Genomic DNA, 20,844 nt, shown 5'->3' on the forward strand with positions numbered 1-20,844 from the left:
ACAACTCTCAGTAAACTACAGGCTATAACTTTTATGAACCAGGTGTGAGAGCGAGGAGAGAACTTACGAAGCAGAGAAGCCCAGGCTACAGCCACAAAGCACTATGACTGGGAGGAGGAGGGAAAGATGCAGTCCTCAACTTTTTGCACTGAGGCACCTCGACTGGCTTTTAATATACATTTGTAAGTAAATCATTTAAAATGGGCTTTGGCCAAAGGAATGAAAGGATACAATAAAAAAAATTTGTCTGATTATTTATTTACATATATTGCCAAATATGCAGAAGTATCACTTATCAGTACTGAGGAGATACTTTAAAAGACAGTACAGTTATCCTTCAGTCATTCTATTCCATCTCTATATAGGCTATAAGAAATACCGCAAGAGAGAGGAAACCAAAATCCACTATTATCACAAACTATAAAAATAAATTCTGTGACAGAGTGCAGCTTGCCAGCTCTTTAAATAAAAACCTATGGTTTCCACTTACGGAAATTATTGGTAATTATATAAAACAAATATAACTTACATCAATTTTTGAAGTTTTGGCAAATGCTCCCACTGGATGTACGTGGTCATAGAGTATTATGACGCCTACCATTACCCTCAAGCAGAATGACACTGTTTCTTCATTTGTAAATCTGCTTCTGTATTCCCTGGAGGATAGAAAAGATATGGATGGATGAGGCACGTCACAAACTCATGAGCTGACTGATGCTCAAAGTTGTATTCTATTGATATCTAAAAGAGACGCTAAGCTTATAGCCCCACCTTCTCTGCAATGAGATTCCCAGAGAAATGACGGGGGTGGAGCAGTTATCACTTACATATTCTGGTCTCTATATGCACGTTGGTATATTACCCCTTCTGCTTAGCGGAGATGAGACAATTTTAGAGAAATCAAAAGTGGCCCAGGGACTTCCCTGGTGGCACAGTGGTTGAGAATCCGCCTGCCAATGCAGGGGACACGGGTTTGATCCCTGGTCCGGGAAGATCCCACATGCCGCGGAGCAACTAAGTCCATGCGCTACAACTACTGAGCCTGCGCTCTAGAGCCCTCGAGCCACAACTACTGAGCCCACGTGCTGCAACTACTGAAGCCTGCACGCCTAGAGCCAGTGTTCTGCAACAAGTGAAGCCACCACAATGAGAAGCCCGCGCATTGTGACAAAGAGTAGCCCCCGCTCGCCATAACTAGAGAAAAGCCCGTGTGCAGTAACGAAGACCCAACGCAGCCAAAAACAAATAAAAATTTAAATAATTTATTTTTTTAAAAAAAGTGGCCCGAAGTAAAAGTTCAGGGATGGGTGCTCTGAAAGGCTGTCACCAGCAATATGATGAAAAAGCCACTAGCTTAACAGACAAAGTACATTTGCTATTTAGGGGCTAAGCTGATATAAACACATTATTGTGTTTACTGGATTTTAATTTCCTAAGATTCAATTATATTCTTCTCTCAAATGGGAAAAAGGAAATAGCACTTTTGTCTACATAAAAGGCAGCATGGCATAACAGAAAGAGTCCAGAAGCAGAATGGAGACATCCAAGCACATGCGTGAGGTCAGCTCCTGTGCATCAGTCCCTTCATTTCCCAGGACCTTACTCCCCTAAACGAGAATGATGATAATATGATGATTAGCAGCTGCCCTCTTACTTCATAAAGTTTTCCAATAAGATGAGTATATAATAGTGCTTTGGAAAATAAAAAGCTCCACAAAAACTAAAGTTATCTAGTAAAACCATATATTATTCAGGAACACAGGAGGAATTCTTTCTGCCTGCTGACAGGAAAATCCAGACAGAAAACACTGTGGTACATGTTACAAATGGCTTGAGAGAGAGGAGAAGCCCAGAAGAGAATTTAGGTGAATGTTGGGTTTAAAAAAAAAAGAAGACTGAGACCTAATATTGGGAGAAAGGGATAAGTAGAACAACTCTAGCCCTCTAGGAAAAAAGGGCAAAGTTCTCTATGAAAAGGGAACGATAATGTTTATGAGAGGCATAACCAGACGCGCTTTTAAGCTCTTCCCCTACTCCCAAAAAAGCACCAAAAAATCACTATTCTGAAGAGTCTGACTGGTCTGACACACCTGAAAATCAAATGAACTTTATATGTTTAACTAGAACTTACATTAAGCTGTCAAATTATTTTAGTTTTGTTCATACGTTAGCATTACATACTTGGGATATACTTAATTTCCACCTTCCAAATACAACTTATTCACATCTGGACAATCATTTCAACAGGACTGTTCAAGTGAAAAAGATCAGTGAATACTCACGGTGTTTCAAGCATGACTCTGCACACACTAGCCATGGTGCTTAGACAATCTGTGGTATTTTCTATTGGTAAATTTTTATTCTGTAAAAGTGTACGGAGAACAAAAAAAGTAAGAGTGACAGTTATTACTCAAGAAAAATTTAAAATCTAGCAAAACATGAAAAATTAGCAACTTTAAAATTTGGTCCCAACTCTTAATTTTGTTAAAAAATGCACTAGATTCTAGGTACTGTTCTAAGCTCTGAGGATACAGCTATGAGCAAAACAGCTAAAAGCCTCCTTTCTCCCAAGAAGCCCTTACATTCTAGAGCTGAGTGGGAACAACCACAATAAGCAGACAAGGCCTCATAGCCACAAGGTACTTGGATCTGATGCTACAAGTACTGGGAAGTCACTGGAAACATTTTAAGCAGAGGAAGGGAATGTGGTTTATGTCTTAAGAAGATTACTTGGCTGCTCTTTGGAGAAAGGACTGCAGTGGGTCAAGAGTGGAAGAAGTAAGAACAGTCAGAGCAGGAATGCAGAAATGCAAGTGAAAAGTGGTGCGCTGACCTGGAGAGGTAGCTAGAGGTAGCAAAGGGTTAAGTTTTCAGATTCAGGGTATATCTTGTAAGAAGAGCCAATAAGACTGCCTTGCCTGATGGAGTGGATGTAGGGGGTGAGATAAAGGAAGCAATTCAGGATGATAATCCTTAAGTTATCTGCTTGCACAGTGTTACTGTTAGTTGAGACAGGGAAAACTGGAGAAAAGGCGGGATTGGGAAAAACAATCAAGACTTCGGTTTGGTCATGGTACTACTGAGGTGTGGCTTATACATCCAAAGGGCGACTGCAAACAGGCGGTAGATGTGCACACATGGGCCTCAGGGAAGAGGACCAGACCCCGTGCACAAACTGCATCTCAGTCTATCAGCTTAGATGGTCTTTAAAGTCATGGTCTCGCTCAGATCATCCTATCTTCAGACAGGCAGAAGAGTAACAATGCTTACCTCTGATACAAATTTTGTTGTGGCATCACTTAAGGTTTTCAGCATTGGGGTTGCCTCAGCATAAAACAAAGACATTCGATTTGCCAATTCATTATTTACTTCATTTTCTCCTTCTGCCTGTGTGGAAAATAAAGACACTTGATATCAGTTCATAAGTTATTAAATAATATTATGAAAGAGCCTAGGCAGGGTGCCCATCTAATGCTTGTTAAATTAATCTAATAAATACTCTTATATTTTAGACCCTCAAATGCACACAATACTTAAATACTCTTTAAAAATAAAAAGATTAAAAATAATATTAAGCCATTTTAAAAAAGATTAACTTTTAAAAAATATTTTAAATGATATTAAGCAATTAAATAAAACCTTGATGGGCTGCCTACTGTATACAAGGGATCATCCTAAATGCTATGGAGGATGGGACGATGCTTAGGACATCATACCTGCCTCTATTAGGAGCACATAAGTACCCACACAGCAGCCACAATAACATGCTAAGAGACAAGGGATGAAAGAGGGGGGAAGGGGAAAACTAAGTTAGACTGGAAGAAACTAAACTGGACTCATGGAAGAGTTTTTTTGTAGGTGATGATGGGCAGGCACACAAGGTATTCCAACCAGTCAGGCGGAAGAGCATGCTTTCAAATGCTTGGTAGAGTGTAAGTCAATGTAGTCAGTGTAATAAGGGACAGCAACTACTGAAAGAAGGGCTGGAAAGCAAAGCTGGGGTAGGACTAAATCCTAGCTTAAGTGAAATCCTAGTTTAAGGTCATATTTTTCTTCTATATGTAATGGGGAGCCACTTACAGGGTCAAAAGAAAGGAATAACAATTCAGTCAATCTTCTAAATAAATTTAACTAATGATAGTGGGCAGATTGTACCAAAAAGAGACTGTATGTCAGAAAATACGTTCTACAGCTATTATAGAATGGTTGCCAAAAAGAAAGTGGGTATTAGGCTCTCAACTGGGATAGAAGTACAAAGAGATGGAAAGGGGGGCAGTGAAGAGATGTGAGAGAGATGTCACTTGACAACGACTGGATTTACCTATAATTATTGAGAGCAAAAGACGTACAAAGATGATTTCAATGCCTTTGCCCTTGATGCATGGCAGGATGGCTATAATAGAGGATTGGGTGATTTTATTTTATTTTATTTTACATGGTGAGTATGAAAAAGACAGATGATAAGGTCAGCCTCACAGAAGAAACCAGTCTATGCAAAACCAAACTAATGCATATACCAGAGGCTTCATGGAAAAGAAATCTTTCTTCCAATCCAGGCCTGTCTTAGAGCAACTACTTCATAAAATATTTATTCAATGGTCTCCTTTGGTTGTTTTTTCTTTTAACCTCTTACGCCACTTATCACTCCTTATAATCTTATATAGTATTTCTTTATTAAACGATCTACTTGAGGCCAGGCCTGACCCTAGGAATTTTCTATTTTTCATACCAATTAGCACAATATATTGATAGGTCCTCAAAATATCTAGAGAAAAAGAGAGTATTTTCTTCATATTTAAGGTTTTACTTATGGCATTTGACATCCTGGAGAAAAGGGTACTAAACAGCTTAAAATGAGGAGAAGTCAAGATGCTAACAAACCAGAAGAGATGCTACGCTAGCCAAGCAACAGGCACAGAAGCCATTTCTCACACAGCCATGTCAGACGCGGACATGCTCGACGTCCAGGACCTCACTTTCCCGTCCTGCCAGTGTTAATATTTCTCTGTCCCTGGTCAATTTCTCCCCAGGACTCTTCCATTCTAAGAATATGGGGACAAATAACTCATAACCACTAATTCACACAATTTTTGTGCAGTTAAAATGAGAATACAAAGAGAAATTTTTAAGTATCAACGTTATATAGGCAAAAAGCAATTTTACTGGATTAGTTATGGAATCAGGGCCTGGGTGGAAAAATGGGTAAAAACAATATGGTTTGCTGCATTTTGCTCTTTCTTCCCACAGCTGTGGATGCCCATAATTACTAACTTTACTACTAGCTTTAGCTTTACCTGGATGAATGAATGCATGAGCAAAAGATTAAACTGAACAAATTGAGAGCTGAATTATTATTACCACCCTGTAATTCAAAGCATTAACTTACTGGAACATTATTAATCCTCATACGACTCAATGTTCTTCTATAATAGCTGAAATCATTCTGTATGGCAGGATTTGTCATCTAAAGAAGATATTTATGAAAGAAAAAGGTATTATTTACTAAATATAGTACACAAATTAAGCGAAAGATCTACTAGTTATAATTAGTTAAGTAACATTCCCTAATTTGTAATATCATCTTAAGAACTAAAACCATTATCATCCAATATGACTATCTGCACTTAAGTTACATAACACCGTATTCAGTCACTACTGAACATAGAAGACCATGCACACTGTTTTTCAGTCAGTCAGTATACTTTCTTTCTTTCTTTTCATTAATTTCAGGTAATATACTAAAAGTCTGTTTACCAAAAATGATATTACCAAATAAACAAAAAGGAATGTGTAGGCACTTATTTTGGGTTATTACAATAAAGTATATATATGGTCAACAGGGCAATCTTCAAACAGACTAAAACTTTATATACAAATCATTTGTGCTCAAAGTATTAATAAAAGAGAATAATTGTCTATGATACACCGTTGATAAAAAGCTGCAGTTAGGAATCCAGCTCTTCCACTTTCTAGACAAGATACCTGAGGCGCTGAAAAGTCAAAGGACCTGCTTCATAATTGGTTACTGTGCCGGAGCCTAAAGTGGAACTAAGGTCTCCTGACATGGAATTTAGTGCTTCTTTCTTTACACTCTCACTCCTTCCAGCAAAAAGGACATTTATAGGTAGGTAGGTAGGTAGATGGAAGGAGGGTGGTGAGAAAGAGAGAGGGAGGGAGATGGGTGAGAGAAAGAAAAAGTATCTTAACATTTTTATATAGAAGAATGTTGAAAAAAGTGGGGATGAGCAGAAAAAATATATTAGAAAAAGCCAATATTGTTGTTTCAGAGATGATTTTTAAAATGAAGTTAAATGAAAACTGATGGACTTCCCTGGTGGTCCAGTGGTTAAGAATCCGCCTGCCAATGCAGGGGACACGGGTTCAATCCCTGGTCCAGGAAGATCCCACATGCTGCGGAGCAACTAAGCCCGTGTGCCACAACTACTGAGCCTGTGTTCTAGAGCCTGCGAGCCGTAACTAGTGAGCCTGCGAGCCACAACTAATGAAGCCCACGTGCCTAGAGCCTGTGCTCCACAACAAGAGAAGCCACCGCAATGAGAAGCTGGCGCATCACAATGAATAGCCCCTGTTCGCCGCAACTAGAGAAAGCCTGTGCGCAGCTATGAAGACACAGTGCAGCCAAAAAATAAATAAGTAAAATAAATTAAAAAATGAAAACTGAATATTGGGTAATTTGCTGTTTGCTATGTATATACCAAAAGGCCTGCGTAAGTGTTAAATCCGGCATTTTTGCTAAGGACCAGCAGGCATTTAAACACATTTTGAAAAGGTCTCCAGGCATCTCCTCCTAGTGCTCTTTGAAAGACTCCTGATTTCCGTAACAATGAGGACCAGCAGAACAATCCTACCTTGAGTTCATCAAACCGGAGTGTAAAATGAAGAATTTCTGCAAACTGTTTAGCAAGAGCCTGCTCTCGCTCTAGATGCTGGGTAGGAGAATACGGGGTACTTGTCAAGGCTCCCAGAAGACCTCTTAATGCTGCTTCTAAAGAAAAAAACATTAAAATGTTGTTTGTACCTGATATTTGTTTATTAAAACGTGAGCGATTTTTAAATGTTTTGACTTCAATTCCCATAAAAGTAAGGTCTCTTTAAAAGCCAGATTCTAAACGTAACACTCAAACTGAATACTGTTTACTAGAATAGAAACCCTGAAGTGACTAACTCAATTTCTGTAAACACAAATTCAAAATTATGTGGAATGTGAATGAGATACCAGGATCAAAGGACAAATTTTATATTATTTTCACATTCTACTGTGTTGATTTTTATGAAATGGTAACTGTTACTACAGCTGAGTAACTTCTTCAGGGGCACTGTGGCCACAGAGACAAATCGGTACACGGGTGTGAACGAATTGCCAACTTCACATACTTTGAATATACTGTTTATTTATAAACACAAACTGCTTTCTTTCAGTTACTAAAGGAAACCAAATATTTGGTTTAATAATTAGCTCTCTGAGTGTTTTAGAACTTGGTATCTCAGGACCATAATATAAATATTCTAATTTATTATATAAATAAAACTGTTCCTTTGAAACAACTGCTACTTTTGGAATGCCAGACGTAGCAGCTTATTTTATATTCCATTTAAAAATGGAAATACTGATTGCACTTCAAAAAAAAAATCACAGAAATCAAACTATTTCAGTTACAAATTACAGAATCACAAAACAATGGTAGATCCTATTCAGAGAAAACAAGAGCTTACAGAGTTAGGTGGTCATCTGATGTTTATGAATAAATGTTAGAATAAATATTTATTAGTGATAACAAGTTTATGTCAGATCATCAACCTTTCATTTAAAAAATACCAACTCTACCGTTTATGAAGACCCAATTATGAACCAACATTCATACTTATGCATTTAACCTAGTCTGTCATTTAACCTTCACCATCAACTGTGACATCGGCATTACAGATGGATAAACTGAGTTTCAGAGGTTAGACCCCCAAGGGTATAGCTCATAAATGCCAGGTGTTTCTGATTTCACAGCCCTATTTTTTCCACCATAATAAACTGTTTCTCACAAAAAGCGACATTCTAACTAGCCTTCTGCAACCTTATAAAAGATTAATTTACTGATCAGTACCAACAGTAAGTACTCCTTATGTGTCTATTATATGGCAGGTACTGAGCTAGACACTATTTGTAATCCACACAGTAACTCCAAATGTCAGCTACTATCCTTTTCTTTATGTAAGTCAGAAAATGTATTGATGGTCTAACATGTGCCAGGCACTGGGGAAAGATGAAGATGGACATGCCATAGGCCCACACAGCGCCTAATTATACAGAGAAGAGAGACAACTTACTACAGCTGGGATGTGTGTTAAGAAGGAGAAGGGCACAGCACCGTGGAAAGGTATAAAAACGGGACCTTACCTTGTTCGAGACTCAGGAAAAGACCTCCCTGAATACATGACATCTGGGCTGAGACTGGACTGTGCACTAAGAATGAGCAGGGGTTTGCCAATAGGGCAGGGAGCCAGATCCTGAACTGAGAAGAGCGTGACACAGTAGAGAAACCTACAACAACCAGTACAGGGGAATGGAGAGGCAAGAAGGAGAGGAACCTAAGACTAAAACAACACGAGGACCATATTAATAAGCACCCTGGCCATGTCATCATAATGTCCCTGGAGAAACTATTTAAGCAGGGTAGTGACATCATCAGATTAGCATTTAATAACTCCACTTCATCTGCAGTGTGGAGAACACACTGTGGGAGTATGGATGGCTTCTAGAGGTGCAAGAGTGGATGTGAGGATCAATTAAAAGGAAAAAACTTTTGGCTCTTTTGAAAAATGGCTTACTTCTCCCATTACTCATCTCATGTGTCAGCATTAATATAAGTGGAAAACAAAGTTTGAGAGATGTGAGAACAGGAAAAACCATTTTAAAAACAAAAACAAAAAACTCCAATACTGTTACAAGCTGTTAAAGAAAAAAGAAATTCTCATTTCCTGGATTTGATCCAGCCTCAGGGTGAAGTCCAGCATCTACAGTGCTCACCACTCTGGGGAATGGGAGACACTCCTCAGCCCCACACTGAGGGGTGAGTCAGGTCATGGCTGACCTGAGATGGCCAATGACCGGGGAGAACTTCTGTCCGTGAAAGAGAAACTCAAAATGATAAGGCTGCTTACTTGTCTTTGAAGCAGCTAGATCAGCCCGGGGCCCTCTGCTGATACAAGACTGTCCTACTAGACTACAGTGCCCTGTGACAAGAGGGGAATCAGAGAGAGAGGATCTCAGAAGGTGGCTCCGGTCTCTGGCTGAGTTAGAAAGAAAGGGAGGTCAAAGAACAGATGATGTAGGGATTGGTCTCTCTGATGAAGCTCCTGAAACAAAATGATGTGGTTATGACTCTTACAAAAGGTAGACGGCAAGGAGGAAAGTACTGGACTACTTAAGCCCTAAATTCTGGAAAGCATTAGCTGGTAAACCAGTGCAGAAGCCAAAGCTATGTAAGAAGGCTGCAAGGAAGAGACTGAATGGAGAAATAATGACAGATCAGTCCACAAAGTAGATCCAGAAGGGGAAACAACGGATGACTAGGAAGAGAAGGCTCCTTTACAGACAAGAGCCATATATTCACACCTACTGCCAACCAACCACTATCAAAGAGCAGTCTTTGAATCCCCAGAAGAGAACCCAAAGGATGTGGAGTGCAGGGGATCTGAAACAGCCAAGAGGTAATACCACCATTGTGGGCACTTCAGAACCTTTTGAACACATTTTGATAAATTTAGCCCAGTGAAAAGGAGTCAACACGTTGGATAGACTCATCACTATGACCCCTGGAGGTGGCCCCAATAAGCCCCTGGAACAGGAAGACTGAGGAGACACAAAGCAGTTTATGTACTGTCTGGCCACAAAACCTTTGCTCAGATAGCTGCCTCAACTGGGAAGGCCTCAGATTGAAACAAGCAAGTACAGGATGTTTCCCGTGCCAGCAAGGTTAAACCATGTTGGCAAAGCTCAGTGTCTTCCAAATTAGTCAAGTGGTCCCTTCCCTGTCCCTCTATAAATATGCAAACCAGCAAGGGATCAGGGTCCCTCTTCTGGAGTACACCCCATGGTTTATCTGTAGTGCTTGAACCAAGCAACCTTCTTGGAATTCTGAAGGCCCATGTGCATCTTCACAGTTGTGCGGTATTCTGTGTGCTGTTTGTGGTGTTTATCCTCATCTCTGGCTCAACAGGGAGGTAGGAAGAAAAGAGACAACAGAGGTTAAGTGGACTTAAAGCAGAGGGTTCAACTGACTGGAGGTCCAGATAGGATACTGAAGCTCAGAGAATTTAAATGATGTAGCCAAGGCCACACAGCTAATAACTGCAAACAGAGGAATTCAAACACAGGCCATCATGCCTTGAAAGCCTAAAATCCATTATTATTGCTTCTCCTGAATATCCGACACATATTTGATATATCAGATGTACATACTCATTTATCTATCACTTGCTCACTCATTCAACATTGAGTTCCTATCACATGGAAGCAAAGACATGTACCCTGTCAGCAAGGAAACTGGAAACATTATAAACCAGGTTATTGGCCGAGAGATGAGGAGTAAACCACCAGATCTTAAATTTGTACTTTGTTCATACCTTTACAGAAGCCCTAGACTACACAATGAAGGTTCAAGGCTCCCACATGACAGAATAAAAAACTGATAGCTTTCTGCTATTACCTGTGTTACTATATCCTCTGCTGAAACGGAACCCAGCTCCTGTGCCGAAACACACAACACTAACCTGATGTAATTCCAGTAGTTAAAATATGAGAAAATACGTAAGCCTGATGGGTTTGGTCTATTTTATAATTACTCTTTTTTTTTTTACTGGCAAATGCTAAGAAACCAAGATGAACTTGAGTAGGACCTGAGCGGCATCTAAAGCCATTTAACTTCGAAAGCGTCTAGGAACGAGCAGCACAGCAAAACCCTAAATAAGTCGTGAAGATAACTAAAATGGAAAGACCTAGGCTCTCTGAGGTTACAAAGCTACAGACTACGTAGATACTTGACTGAAAGAACTGATTGTCATGCTCGAGGAAAATAATTTATAATTCTTATTTCTAGTAAGAAAAGGACAATTTAGGGCTTCGCTGGTGGCGCAGTGGTTGAGAGTCCACCTGCCGATGCAGGGGACACGGGCCCCAGTCCGGGAAGATCCCACGTGCCGCGGAGCGGCTGGGCCCGTGAGCCATGGCCGCTGAGCCTGCACGTCCAGAGCCTGTGCTCTGCAACGGGAGAGGCCACAACAGTGAGAGGCCCGCAAAAAAAAAAAAAGGACAATTTACACAAACACTTCTATCTCAACTATTATTTGTCTTTGCATTTAACAGTGTATACTGCATCTAAGGAAAAATAGCAATTCTCTTACTTTTTAAAAAATATGCGCTTTTTAAAAAAAAAACAGAACTTCACAGGACTTCCCTGCTGGCACAGTGGTTAAGAATCCGCCTGCCAATGCAGGGGACACGGGTTCGAGCCCTGGTAGGGAAGATCCCATATGCCACAGAGCAATTAAGCCCGTGTGCCACAACTACTGAGCCCTCGCTCTAGAGCCCATGAGCCACAACTACCGAGCCTGCACGTGGCAACTACTGAAGCCCGCATGCCTAGATCTCGTGCTCCGCAACAAGAGAAACCACCGCAATGAGAAGCCCACGCACCGAAATGAAGAGTAGCTGTGGCTCACCACAACTAGAGAAAGCCTGCACAGCAACGAAAACCCAATGCAGCCAAAAATAAATAAATAAATATTTAAAAAATAAAAAGCTCAAATTAAAAAAAATAATAATAGAACTTCAACTCTGAAGCAGAGGTTGTAAACACAAATGGCCAAGTAGCTAATATAAAGAGAACAAGATATAAAAAACCAGGATGCAGTAGAGACCCACTGCAAACTAGAAAGTACATGCCCTAACTACTGGACACAGAGTCAGTTTGCCACTTAGCTTCGCCAATTGAGAGGCAGATCCATTGCTCAACTGCTGGCTAAGCTATTGATTTTTCCAAAGCAACCGGACTTAAAACACACACAACACATATAATTACCAATTTTAAAACCTGGCAATTAATCAGGAATTTTTAAAAACCATGTGGGCCAAACAAACCATATCTCAGATCTAAATTTAGCTTATGAGCCGCCAGTTGACTTCTATCTTACAGTACTGGTTTCCTTATCAAATTGTATGTACTCATTTAGAATATATAACACATTTTTATGATTCAAAAAGCAAAACTATATAAAAACACGTATCAAAAACTTAAACTGAAATGTTTCAAATTTCTGACACATCTATACCACTCCTCCCCTATGCTCCCAACTTCACAAAGTTTACATCTTTCAAATTACACAAGCAGCTAGAGAGCTAAATCTTACCTGTTCTACCTCCTCCTTCTCCAAGAAAAAGAACTCCAATTTTGCTTATTCACTGTATTAAAGGCACAATTCTGATCTCTGAATAATTGTTCCCATGTGAGGGCAGAAGCAGATGGTCATGAATTCTTGTTACTTAATGACTCCCTCGATAACTTCGCATATAACATTAGCTTCCTATTTCTCATCTCGTACAGCTTTAGGTACATGAACCGATCATAACCAGCCATGATCTTAAGAACACAAAAATCTAAATAACCCAGGAGACCTTGGATTAGTTCCCACATATGGGAAAGGATGTGCTATGGAGCTGGAGAGAAATTCTACCAAGCTGTTTCCCATAGTAGGACCCTTTAAGCTGCAAAAAATCAGAAATTTCCTTATGGAAGTCAAAATTTGTTGAGGAAAATGGTCTAAATAAATTGAACACCTGGTTGAATAGGATGATAGGAAGATTATGCTATAATCTCATAGTCTACCAAGCTGCTTTACTTATGAAACATATAAATTTAGCAGTATGAACATAAAATACTGTAAATAACTTCCAGTATCAGTAACTGTCTTTCTCACTAGGCAAGTCATAATGACAAAACTTTCAACTTACCTAACCTCTGAGAAAACTCATAAAATTTCTTTAATTTGCCTACTAGTGGAACAACTGCACCCCATGCCTTCTCTTGCAACTTCTCATCTGCTGGATGCTGGATGGCCTTCAAAATCCAAAGAATAAAAATAGTTAGATTTTTTAAAAATCACAACAGTATTATTTTTACATTAAAATATAGGTTTTGGCAAACACAGGAAACCCTGGTATAGTCCGTGAAATTCAGAATAATGGACCCAGAAATGCTGAGAGTGGCCTTCTCAACTCCATGGATACTTTAAACCTATTATAATACATTCTTCGTTATTCTTGCAATGGATATGGAGAGATGGAATAAAAAATGACACAATGTATGTTTGTTAGGTATATTACGCCTTGATACTTTTTAGAGCCACAAAAAGAAACCAAAATGTTTCCAATATCACAGACAAGCTTTCTTAGAAATTCTGTTTTAAGGATTATTTTCGTAGAATAAAAGGAAACCAAAAAAGGCAGGCAATAATGAAATAAGACCCAATCTGGGAAAAGGCTAATAAACTTTCAATAATTCAAATTCCAGGGTCCAAACTAGTTTTTAAAAAGTTACCAAACACTTGAAAACCTAAATCAGCCTGAAAAATGTGATTCAGAAATTGTCACTTATCCCCTCCCTGTAGCTAAAACTCTATTCTGGAATCTAAGTTTTTTTAGGTTTTCCTGAGTGAGGTGAAAAACTAGTTTCAAATGTGAAAGGGGAGAAAATAAAACATAATCTAGAGACTAAAATAAACATGAATATGCTCTTTCTCTGCCCAGTCTTCCAAGCCATCAGGCAATCATTTGTAAATATAGAGGGTTATTCCCAAAGAAATATATTTTCTTGCTTTCATCTTCCTTTTGCTTACAGATGCCTTTCTTCACCGTTTTTCCACACCTTGGTTTGCTTTCTCTAACATCTTCAAATGAGCTAAACACACCATCTGAAAGGTGAAACGCATAACCAGCGCCTGTTTGTAACATATCAGCAATCTAAATGGCACACTTAGATTCTCCCAAGACACTAGTACTCTTGACTCCATCCATACAAAACCAAAAAATAAGACAGCAAAATAAAACTGAAGCCAGACAGATTTAGAAGATGCTTCAAATAAATTAGCTACAAACTAAATAAATGGGCTATACATTGTTTAAGCAATTTGCTTTATAAGCTTGCCATTGTATTCAAATTTTCTTGATTTTTTTATATAAACAAATAGGAGTCTGAAATGAATCCCACTTATATGACTATCTAGAAATATTGTAATGTTAAAGAAAACCAGACATTACAACATGTAACAATCCTTATTTCACATTGTATTAATGTGACTATTTCAAAGGGACTGTGATATTATCTTGATGTATATGAAAATATCCTTTTAGCCTCAAGTCCAGTCTCAATGGTTTCATATCAAGTAGTAAAAATTTGTTTATTACTTGGGAAATAAGCAAATAGATAGAATTTTAAAATTTATTTTCTTCTCCTCAGAAGTCTATCCAACCTTTCTTGCAAGGATCTAAAAATGATTTTCTAAATATCGGCTCATTCTCATAATATTAAAGTGCTCCAGCAAGTGTCAACCATTTTCGTAACTGAATAGAGTTAACTATTTCCTTGGCCTTGCCTTGCCTGGATTTAGAACTGAAGACACTGTCTGCTCTTTTATGACAACATTTTATGGTTCTCCTTATAATTCTGATTTTTTCTCCTCTCAGATCAGTTTTACTGCTGTTAGATAACATTTCTGGTACAGCACCCATCATAGCCCAACATGAAAAAGAGCACTTAAGTAAAATGTCAATGGTGAGGTTGTCATGGAGCAAATATTATAACTTTCATTTTCAAAAATGTTAAAGCTGTTATGGATACATCAAAACATTAGGGAAAGTTCTTATTTCCCGCTCTAGTGGTTTATTCTAGAGAGTAAGCTTTGTTTATTTAATAGATTATATCTTAAATCACATTTTATTCAATTTTAGAGTCATGTTTAATAAAGTACTATTTAAACAAACACATATATAATCCACATCATTAGCACAGTAATAACAGTAAACTCTCAGTCTATGTTCTATGTGTCAGCTTCTATGTGTCTTTGCTGATGGATTATCTAACTTTATCCTCAAAACGACTCTATGAATTGCTTCTACATTTTTTCTACGATGAATAAGGTGGCCATAAAGGTTTTTACATTTCCCTCCCTCTTGAATGATAGCCTTTTGGAGAATATTTTCTAAAATTAAGTATCTGATAGCAGAGTATAAATAATTTTACAGATCTAATTTTATACCTTGCCAAACTGACCTCCAAAAAGATACCATTCTACAATACCACTTGCATTAAGACTACCTGTTTCTTCATAAACCAACCAATATGAAACTTTTAATACTTTATTACTGTATGCAGTAAAACTTCTTGACAGTGATGGGCATTTATTGTAAACCTGAACATTTTTCTATTGTGTGTTTTCTCATAGGTAGAATGGTTGTTCTACTAAGTCAATTAAGTCTTCACATTGACCTATGGCAGTTTTGGTAGTTATATCTGTTCTTTATGTATTTGGTATATACTCAGCTTTTATATGTTTAGGGAACTTGAAATTCACAGAAATGGTTACATGCCTTCATTTACTGAAATATTAAGGTTTTACTCAAGCTAATAATATTGGCAAGATTAATCTAAAGCTCTTGCATTTATTTCTTCAACAGTTACTAACTGCTTACTAAGCACTATACTAGGTGCTGATAACACAAAAATAAGTAAGAAACCAAGTTCACCCTCCTCAAGCTAGCAGTACAGCAGTGGAGATACAGACGTCATATATCAGTGGTTTAAAACAAAGTGATGGCCACCATAAAAAACATGTGCAAGGTGCTGTGGCAAAAGAGTACAGGGAAGTAGAAGATTATTGGGATTTGAAGGAAGGAAAAGAAAAAAAGAAGGGCATATTCCAGACAAAAACAAAGGCAAGTAACTGTACCTACGTAAGACATTCAGGAAACAAGCAGTCCAGTGCAGGAGAGGTAAAACATGGAATTCACATTATCTATAACTTCCCTGCTAACGATACGACCAACTGCTAATCTAAACTAGACTCCATGGAACCATTTAACTCCTCCTTCTCCTTTACATTAAACATCCAGTCAGTCACCCAAACCTGTGGCCCCTCAGGCCAAAACACTTAGTGACTCAGTGTCTTCAGGTGTGTGCACTCATTTCTTCCTTTACTAGACTCCAAATGTCACTACAGGAATCAGGTTCCATATGGTCTGCAAACCCAAGAGATCAATCCTTGAAAACCTCTGCACTATTAGTTACAGAGAAGAATAACAGAGACAGAAGGGCAGGAAAAAATGAAGCAACAAAGTGTGAGCTATGCCTTCAAGAAATGTAATGAGAAAAAGAGAGATAAGGTCCAGAGGCCAGGGAGTTTCTTTGGGTAGTATAGGACACTTGCGTATATGTGTACATGCGCTGGGAAGGAGTCAATAAAAGAAAAAAGAAAGAAAATGTAATTAAGAGAAGGAAATTAAAAGAGTAAAGTTCCAGAGGAGGGTGGAGAACAAAGGTAGAGAAGTTAGTCTTGGTAAGAAGTAGGGACAGCTTCTTCTGAAAAAAAAACAAAAAACAAAAAAAACAGAAGAAATAGAAAAAAAGATGGATGGAAACCTGGTTAAGTTCAGAGGTTTGGGAGAAGAAAGCTGAGGGAGACCACACCAAACATTTGCTCTGTGGTATCAAGTCATCAGACAGAGCTGAGGGGGTCCAGATCACAAGGATGGTTTCAGTTTTCTCCTAGGAAGCTTAGGAGGAGCAGAAAAACAGACTGGCAGGACAAAAAGAAGCCACAGAAAGTCTCATGTTCTCCCCTCCAAAAACAATATAAATAGCCACCATGGATACTGTAAATTTCAGGTGTGAGAATAAACCAAAAAAATAAACTTTTCTTTAATATATATAAATTACATATTTATAGAACCTTGTTTTCCTTTTACCCTTGTATCACTGCAACCACTTTTGAAATAATGCAAGTGATCTTCCTTTAAACAGAATATTTAATATGCAAACAGACAATAAAGTATAGAAAATAATAGAGATTAAAAAGAGGGACATAGTAATTTTTAGTTTATTGGAAAATGTATAAACATGCTTTACCTCTCGTATTTCATGGCCAGCTCCTCTATATGACTGCAAGTCCTCCAAGATGCCTTCTGCATCTTTTAGTACTACATTCACCTGATTATAAATTTCCTTCTCAGACTCTGTAGGCTGGGCATCTAAATAGCAGGAAAGCACAAGAAAATTTAGAGTCACATGATTTTTTTTTTTTTAGTACATGTATAATAACTCTAAGCATTGATTAATCTGATTTTCTAAAGATGACTAACATTTTGTCCAGTGCTAACTTTGCACTTCTTAGAAAAGACTGACAATTTTTCCATAGTTCTACATTTGAATAACTATCCTCAAGTTTGTAAATATCACAAAGAAGCAAGGGAACACCAAACATTACTATTTATTTTAAGTTACAAATCATGACGTGGTATATTAAACAAACAAGGATTATAATTCAAAAATTTTAATTGAGTGTTAATAATCACTGTTTCTACTATATGCATCACTAACAGTAATGACTGTAAATGTATGAGTAATGATCTATTTTAATGCAACAGAAATGAAAGGCCTATTAATACATCTTGCTCATCTACGGTTTAAGACATAAACTATTTTCCTATAAAGTTCATTTTAATGACTGAGTTTTGATATAAAAAAATTAGAAACTAAAAAAAAAAGTTTTTAGATGCTCCCTTTTTCTAAAGACCTTTATATTCTGTACCAATGAACTTCTCTGCTGATGAACAAAAGGTCCAGATTCCTGTGCAGAGGAGTTCGAACTATGAAACTGCTCCAGAATCACTAGGCTAGTAAAAACTAGATACTTTAAGATACAATAGTATCACTGAAATTTTGAAATACTAAAGCAAAAACCGAGTTCCTATACACTTGGGACTGAGAGGAAAAATGGAGAATTATACTTATAGAAAACATAATCAGGAACACAAACATATGGGCATTTCTACTACCTGTGGTGTTAGCCACAAAACTTAGGTTAATAGATGAATAATTCTGGATTTCTGTTAGACTCGAGGTGACAAAAATCCTGTTTTCAATACCTTGGTCACTTGTTTCTCTAAGGATAAATCTTTTTTATTCAATACATTTGATTCTTTTTTTGGGTGGGGAGGGGAGAATTGGCCGCTTTGTGACGAAAATGAGTTTTTCATAAATCTTTCCAACTAGACTATATCCAACACTGCAGATAAGGCATAAAGCACTTAAAATAATAAACATTATGATTACCATAATGTTTTAGAGGGCAACTTTGATGTCAGAATTCCTCCATGCTAAAATTTTCTCTTACTCTGGAGGTAGGGGAGGCAGACCAAATTTATAACATGAATTAAGAACATTTCTGATAAATCTCTTGTTCACCAATCATATAAAACTAGTACCTAGAATTTTCTGCACATATTCCACCTCCCCATAAGTACACAATGATCCATTTATTCCTTTCCTTAGAAAAATTTTACAAACTTAGTTCACACGTGAAACTAGGAGTCCAGATGCCTAAAACCTGTAACTTTATTTTGCGCTTGGGGCAAGTCATAATTCAATTCCATTTATTAAACCTGCCAACTAGTCAAAAATATACCATTTATATTTTTTAAATCAACAAGTACAGTATCAATTTCAACATACTTAAGACATTACTACAGCAACAATAAGTAACATTCACATGCAAAGCCAACTCAAGAATTTGTGTTTTCATATCTGTTCCCTTATTTTTCAAATTTACTTTCAGAAATCATGTATTTTTTTTAATGAAAATGTTATGACAAAATAATTACACAAGGAGTCAACTGAAAAATTAAAAAGACCCTGTCTGTGTCCAAAGCTATAAAGGTATTACTAGGAGCAAATACTGATATTATAGCTAAATGATTTTTTAAAAATCAGAGTCTGTCATTTGGCAGTAGTATTTTTTCACATTTAGCCAGACCATGTTCTCCAAAGTCACAGTTAGACACACACTAAAAAAAAAAAAAAAGGTACACCTCATAACTTTTATACTTACACCAGATGCAGTAGAGAAAAATAGTTTCACATGCAAAAACAGCAGTTTTATACTTTTCATATGGAATTGTGAAACTACGGACGTAACATCAATAGTAGACACATATCATAGTTTGAATTCATGAAGTGGGAATTCATGACAAAGGACAATATTTTGACTATTATATAGTAAAAGATATTTGTGAAGTTTGAAAATACTAAACTATGTATTTTGGATGTGGTGACTAGCTGTTAACAGAAAAATATGACACTGAGAATTACATACAAAAGAAACATTATCAGATAGATTTAAATAGACCTTGGAAGTAGTTAATAATTATTAAAGATTTAATAAATACCAAGAAATTTAAAAATAAAGGAGAAGATTCCAGTTTCCCCTAAGGGTGGAAAAAGTACCCAGCACCACACTGATTAAACATTTTTTAGACTGTCACAGGAAAGTCACATTTATAATTTTGAAAGCTGCTGAAGACTGCTGTAGAGATGAAGACAAACAGAAAATAGCAGACAGGTAAAGCACTACTTTACTGATAGCAAGTCATGCAAAAGGGTGAAATACTAGGGAGGGGAAAGGACTCCATAAAATAAAACACTTTTTTCCAAAAATGGTATCATATAATACAACCAAGACTTGTCACTTTGATTTTTCATAGCAAAAAATGAAAACTTTTATTACTTGAGGAAAAACACGTCACTTAGCCAGCTAACAGACGGCCATTCAATTGATTGCAAAATGTATCTACTATACTACTGAGAGTAACCACAGTGATTACTCATCAAGCTTAGTTTTAAAAGCTGTTCAAGGGAAATTACAGCATATTTCAGTTGCTCGTACTATTTGAAGGTAAAATTAATTTTTTTAATAAATTCACACCAGTTTCCTACAGAAGAGTCACTGAAAATAATTGCTAAAATTGAAGCTGTTATGATACAAAAGGAGGCAAAGGATCAGCTATGAAAGGAAAAAAATTAAAAGACACGTAGAAATTGTAATTGTGATAAGGGGTCTGTCTGCTTTAATCTTGCATTCATTCATTAAATATTTACAGTATATCAATCACCACAAGTCTCATCGAGGCAGGGACCTCAATGTAGAGTACATACCACTGTATAGTATATAAACTCAGTACCTAGTAGATTTTCCATAATAAATATTTATTGAATGAATGAGAAGGTACAGAGATATAAATATACCTCCAGCGTGTGTTAAAGAAGGCTATTATGCATTTTTAACTCTAAATAAATATAATCCTACATCATTTTAGAAAAATAAATATAAGAAAATGCCACCAGAAATTTCCAAGTATGGGGAAAAAGCAATTGAAAATACACAAAAATAAAATGGAAAAACAAAGTTAGACTAAAAGGGTGGGTATTATCAATATTTTTTGTAAATGGGGGGTAAGGGGAACAGGCAACACAAAAGACACAAGAATTAGAAGAAATGTATGACTAAGTGGAAAGGCACTATAACAAAGAATCAAAGGAAGTAAGATTCATTTCTCACTTACAAATGACCACCTATATTTACTCTCCTATTTTGGCCTACCTGGAGATAACTAAATCCAGGTTAACTAATGAATGCTGAACTTCTATGATTACAGAGGACCATGCTAAGGTTGGGAGGGGACATAAATATAAAAGTTCCTCTTCTCCCAAGAAACACTCTAGTGAA

General features: G+C 37.2%; 1 protein-coding gene across 15 annotated transcripts in view; it reads right to left on the reverse strand.

The window, feature by feature from the left end:
* The window catches only part of CYRIB (CYFIP related Rac1 interactor B), a 153,466-nt gene that overhangs the window by 6,598 nt on the left and 126,024 nt on the right, over window positions 1-20,844 (reverse strand). For all 15 annotated transcript variants that reach the window (XM_027132466.1, XM_027132453.1, XM_027132463.1 and 12 more), the window contains 7 exons: window positions 17,190-17,311; window positions 13,022-13,127; window positions 6,870-7,006; window positions 5,387-5,464; window positions 3,271-3,387; window positions 2,283-2,362; window positions 530-656 (listed from right to left, as the gene is read on the reverse strand). In XM_027132466.1, the coding sequence (XP_026988267.1) occupies window positions 530-656; window positions 2,283-2,362; window positions 3,271-3,387; window positions 5,387-5,464 (402 nt within the window). In that variant the 5' untranslated portion in view covers window positions 6,870-7,006; window positions 13,022-13,127; window positions 17,190-17,311. The remainder of the gene's footprint in view (window positions 1-529; window positions 657-2,282; window positions 2,363-3,270; window positions 3,388-5,386; window positions 5,465-6,869; window positions 7,007-13,021; window positions 13,128-17,189; window positions 17,312-20,844) is intronic.

This window comes from Aethalodelphis obliquidens, unplaced genomic scaffold (assembly GCF_003676395.1).
Source record: "Aethalodelphis obliquidens isolate GAN/ISIS:26980383/991018 unplaced genomic scaffold, ASM367639v1 scaffold41, whole genome shotgun sequence".
NCBI classification, from domain to species: Eukaryota; Metazoa; Chordata; class Mammalia; order Artiodactyla; family Delphinidae; genus Aethalodelphis; species Aethalodelphis obliquidens.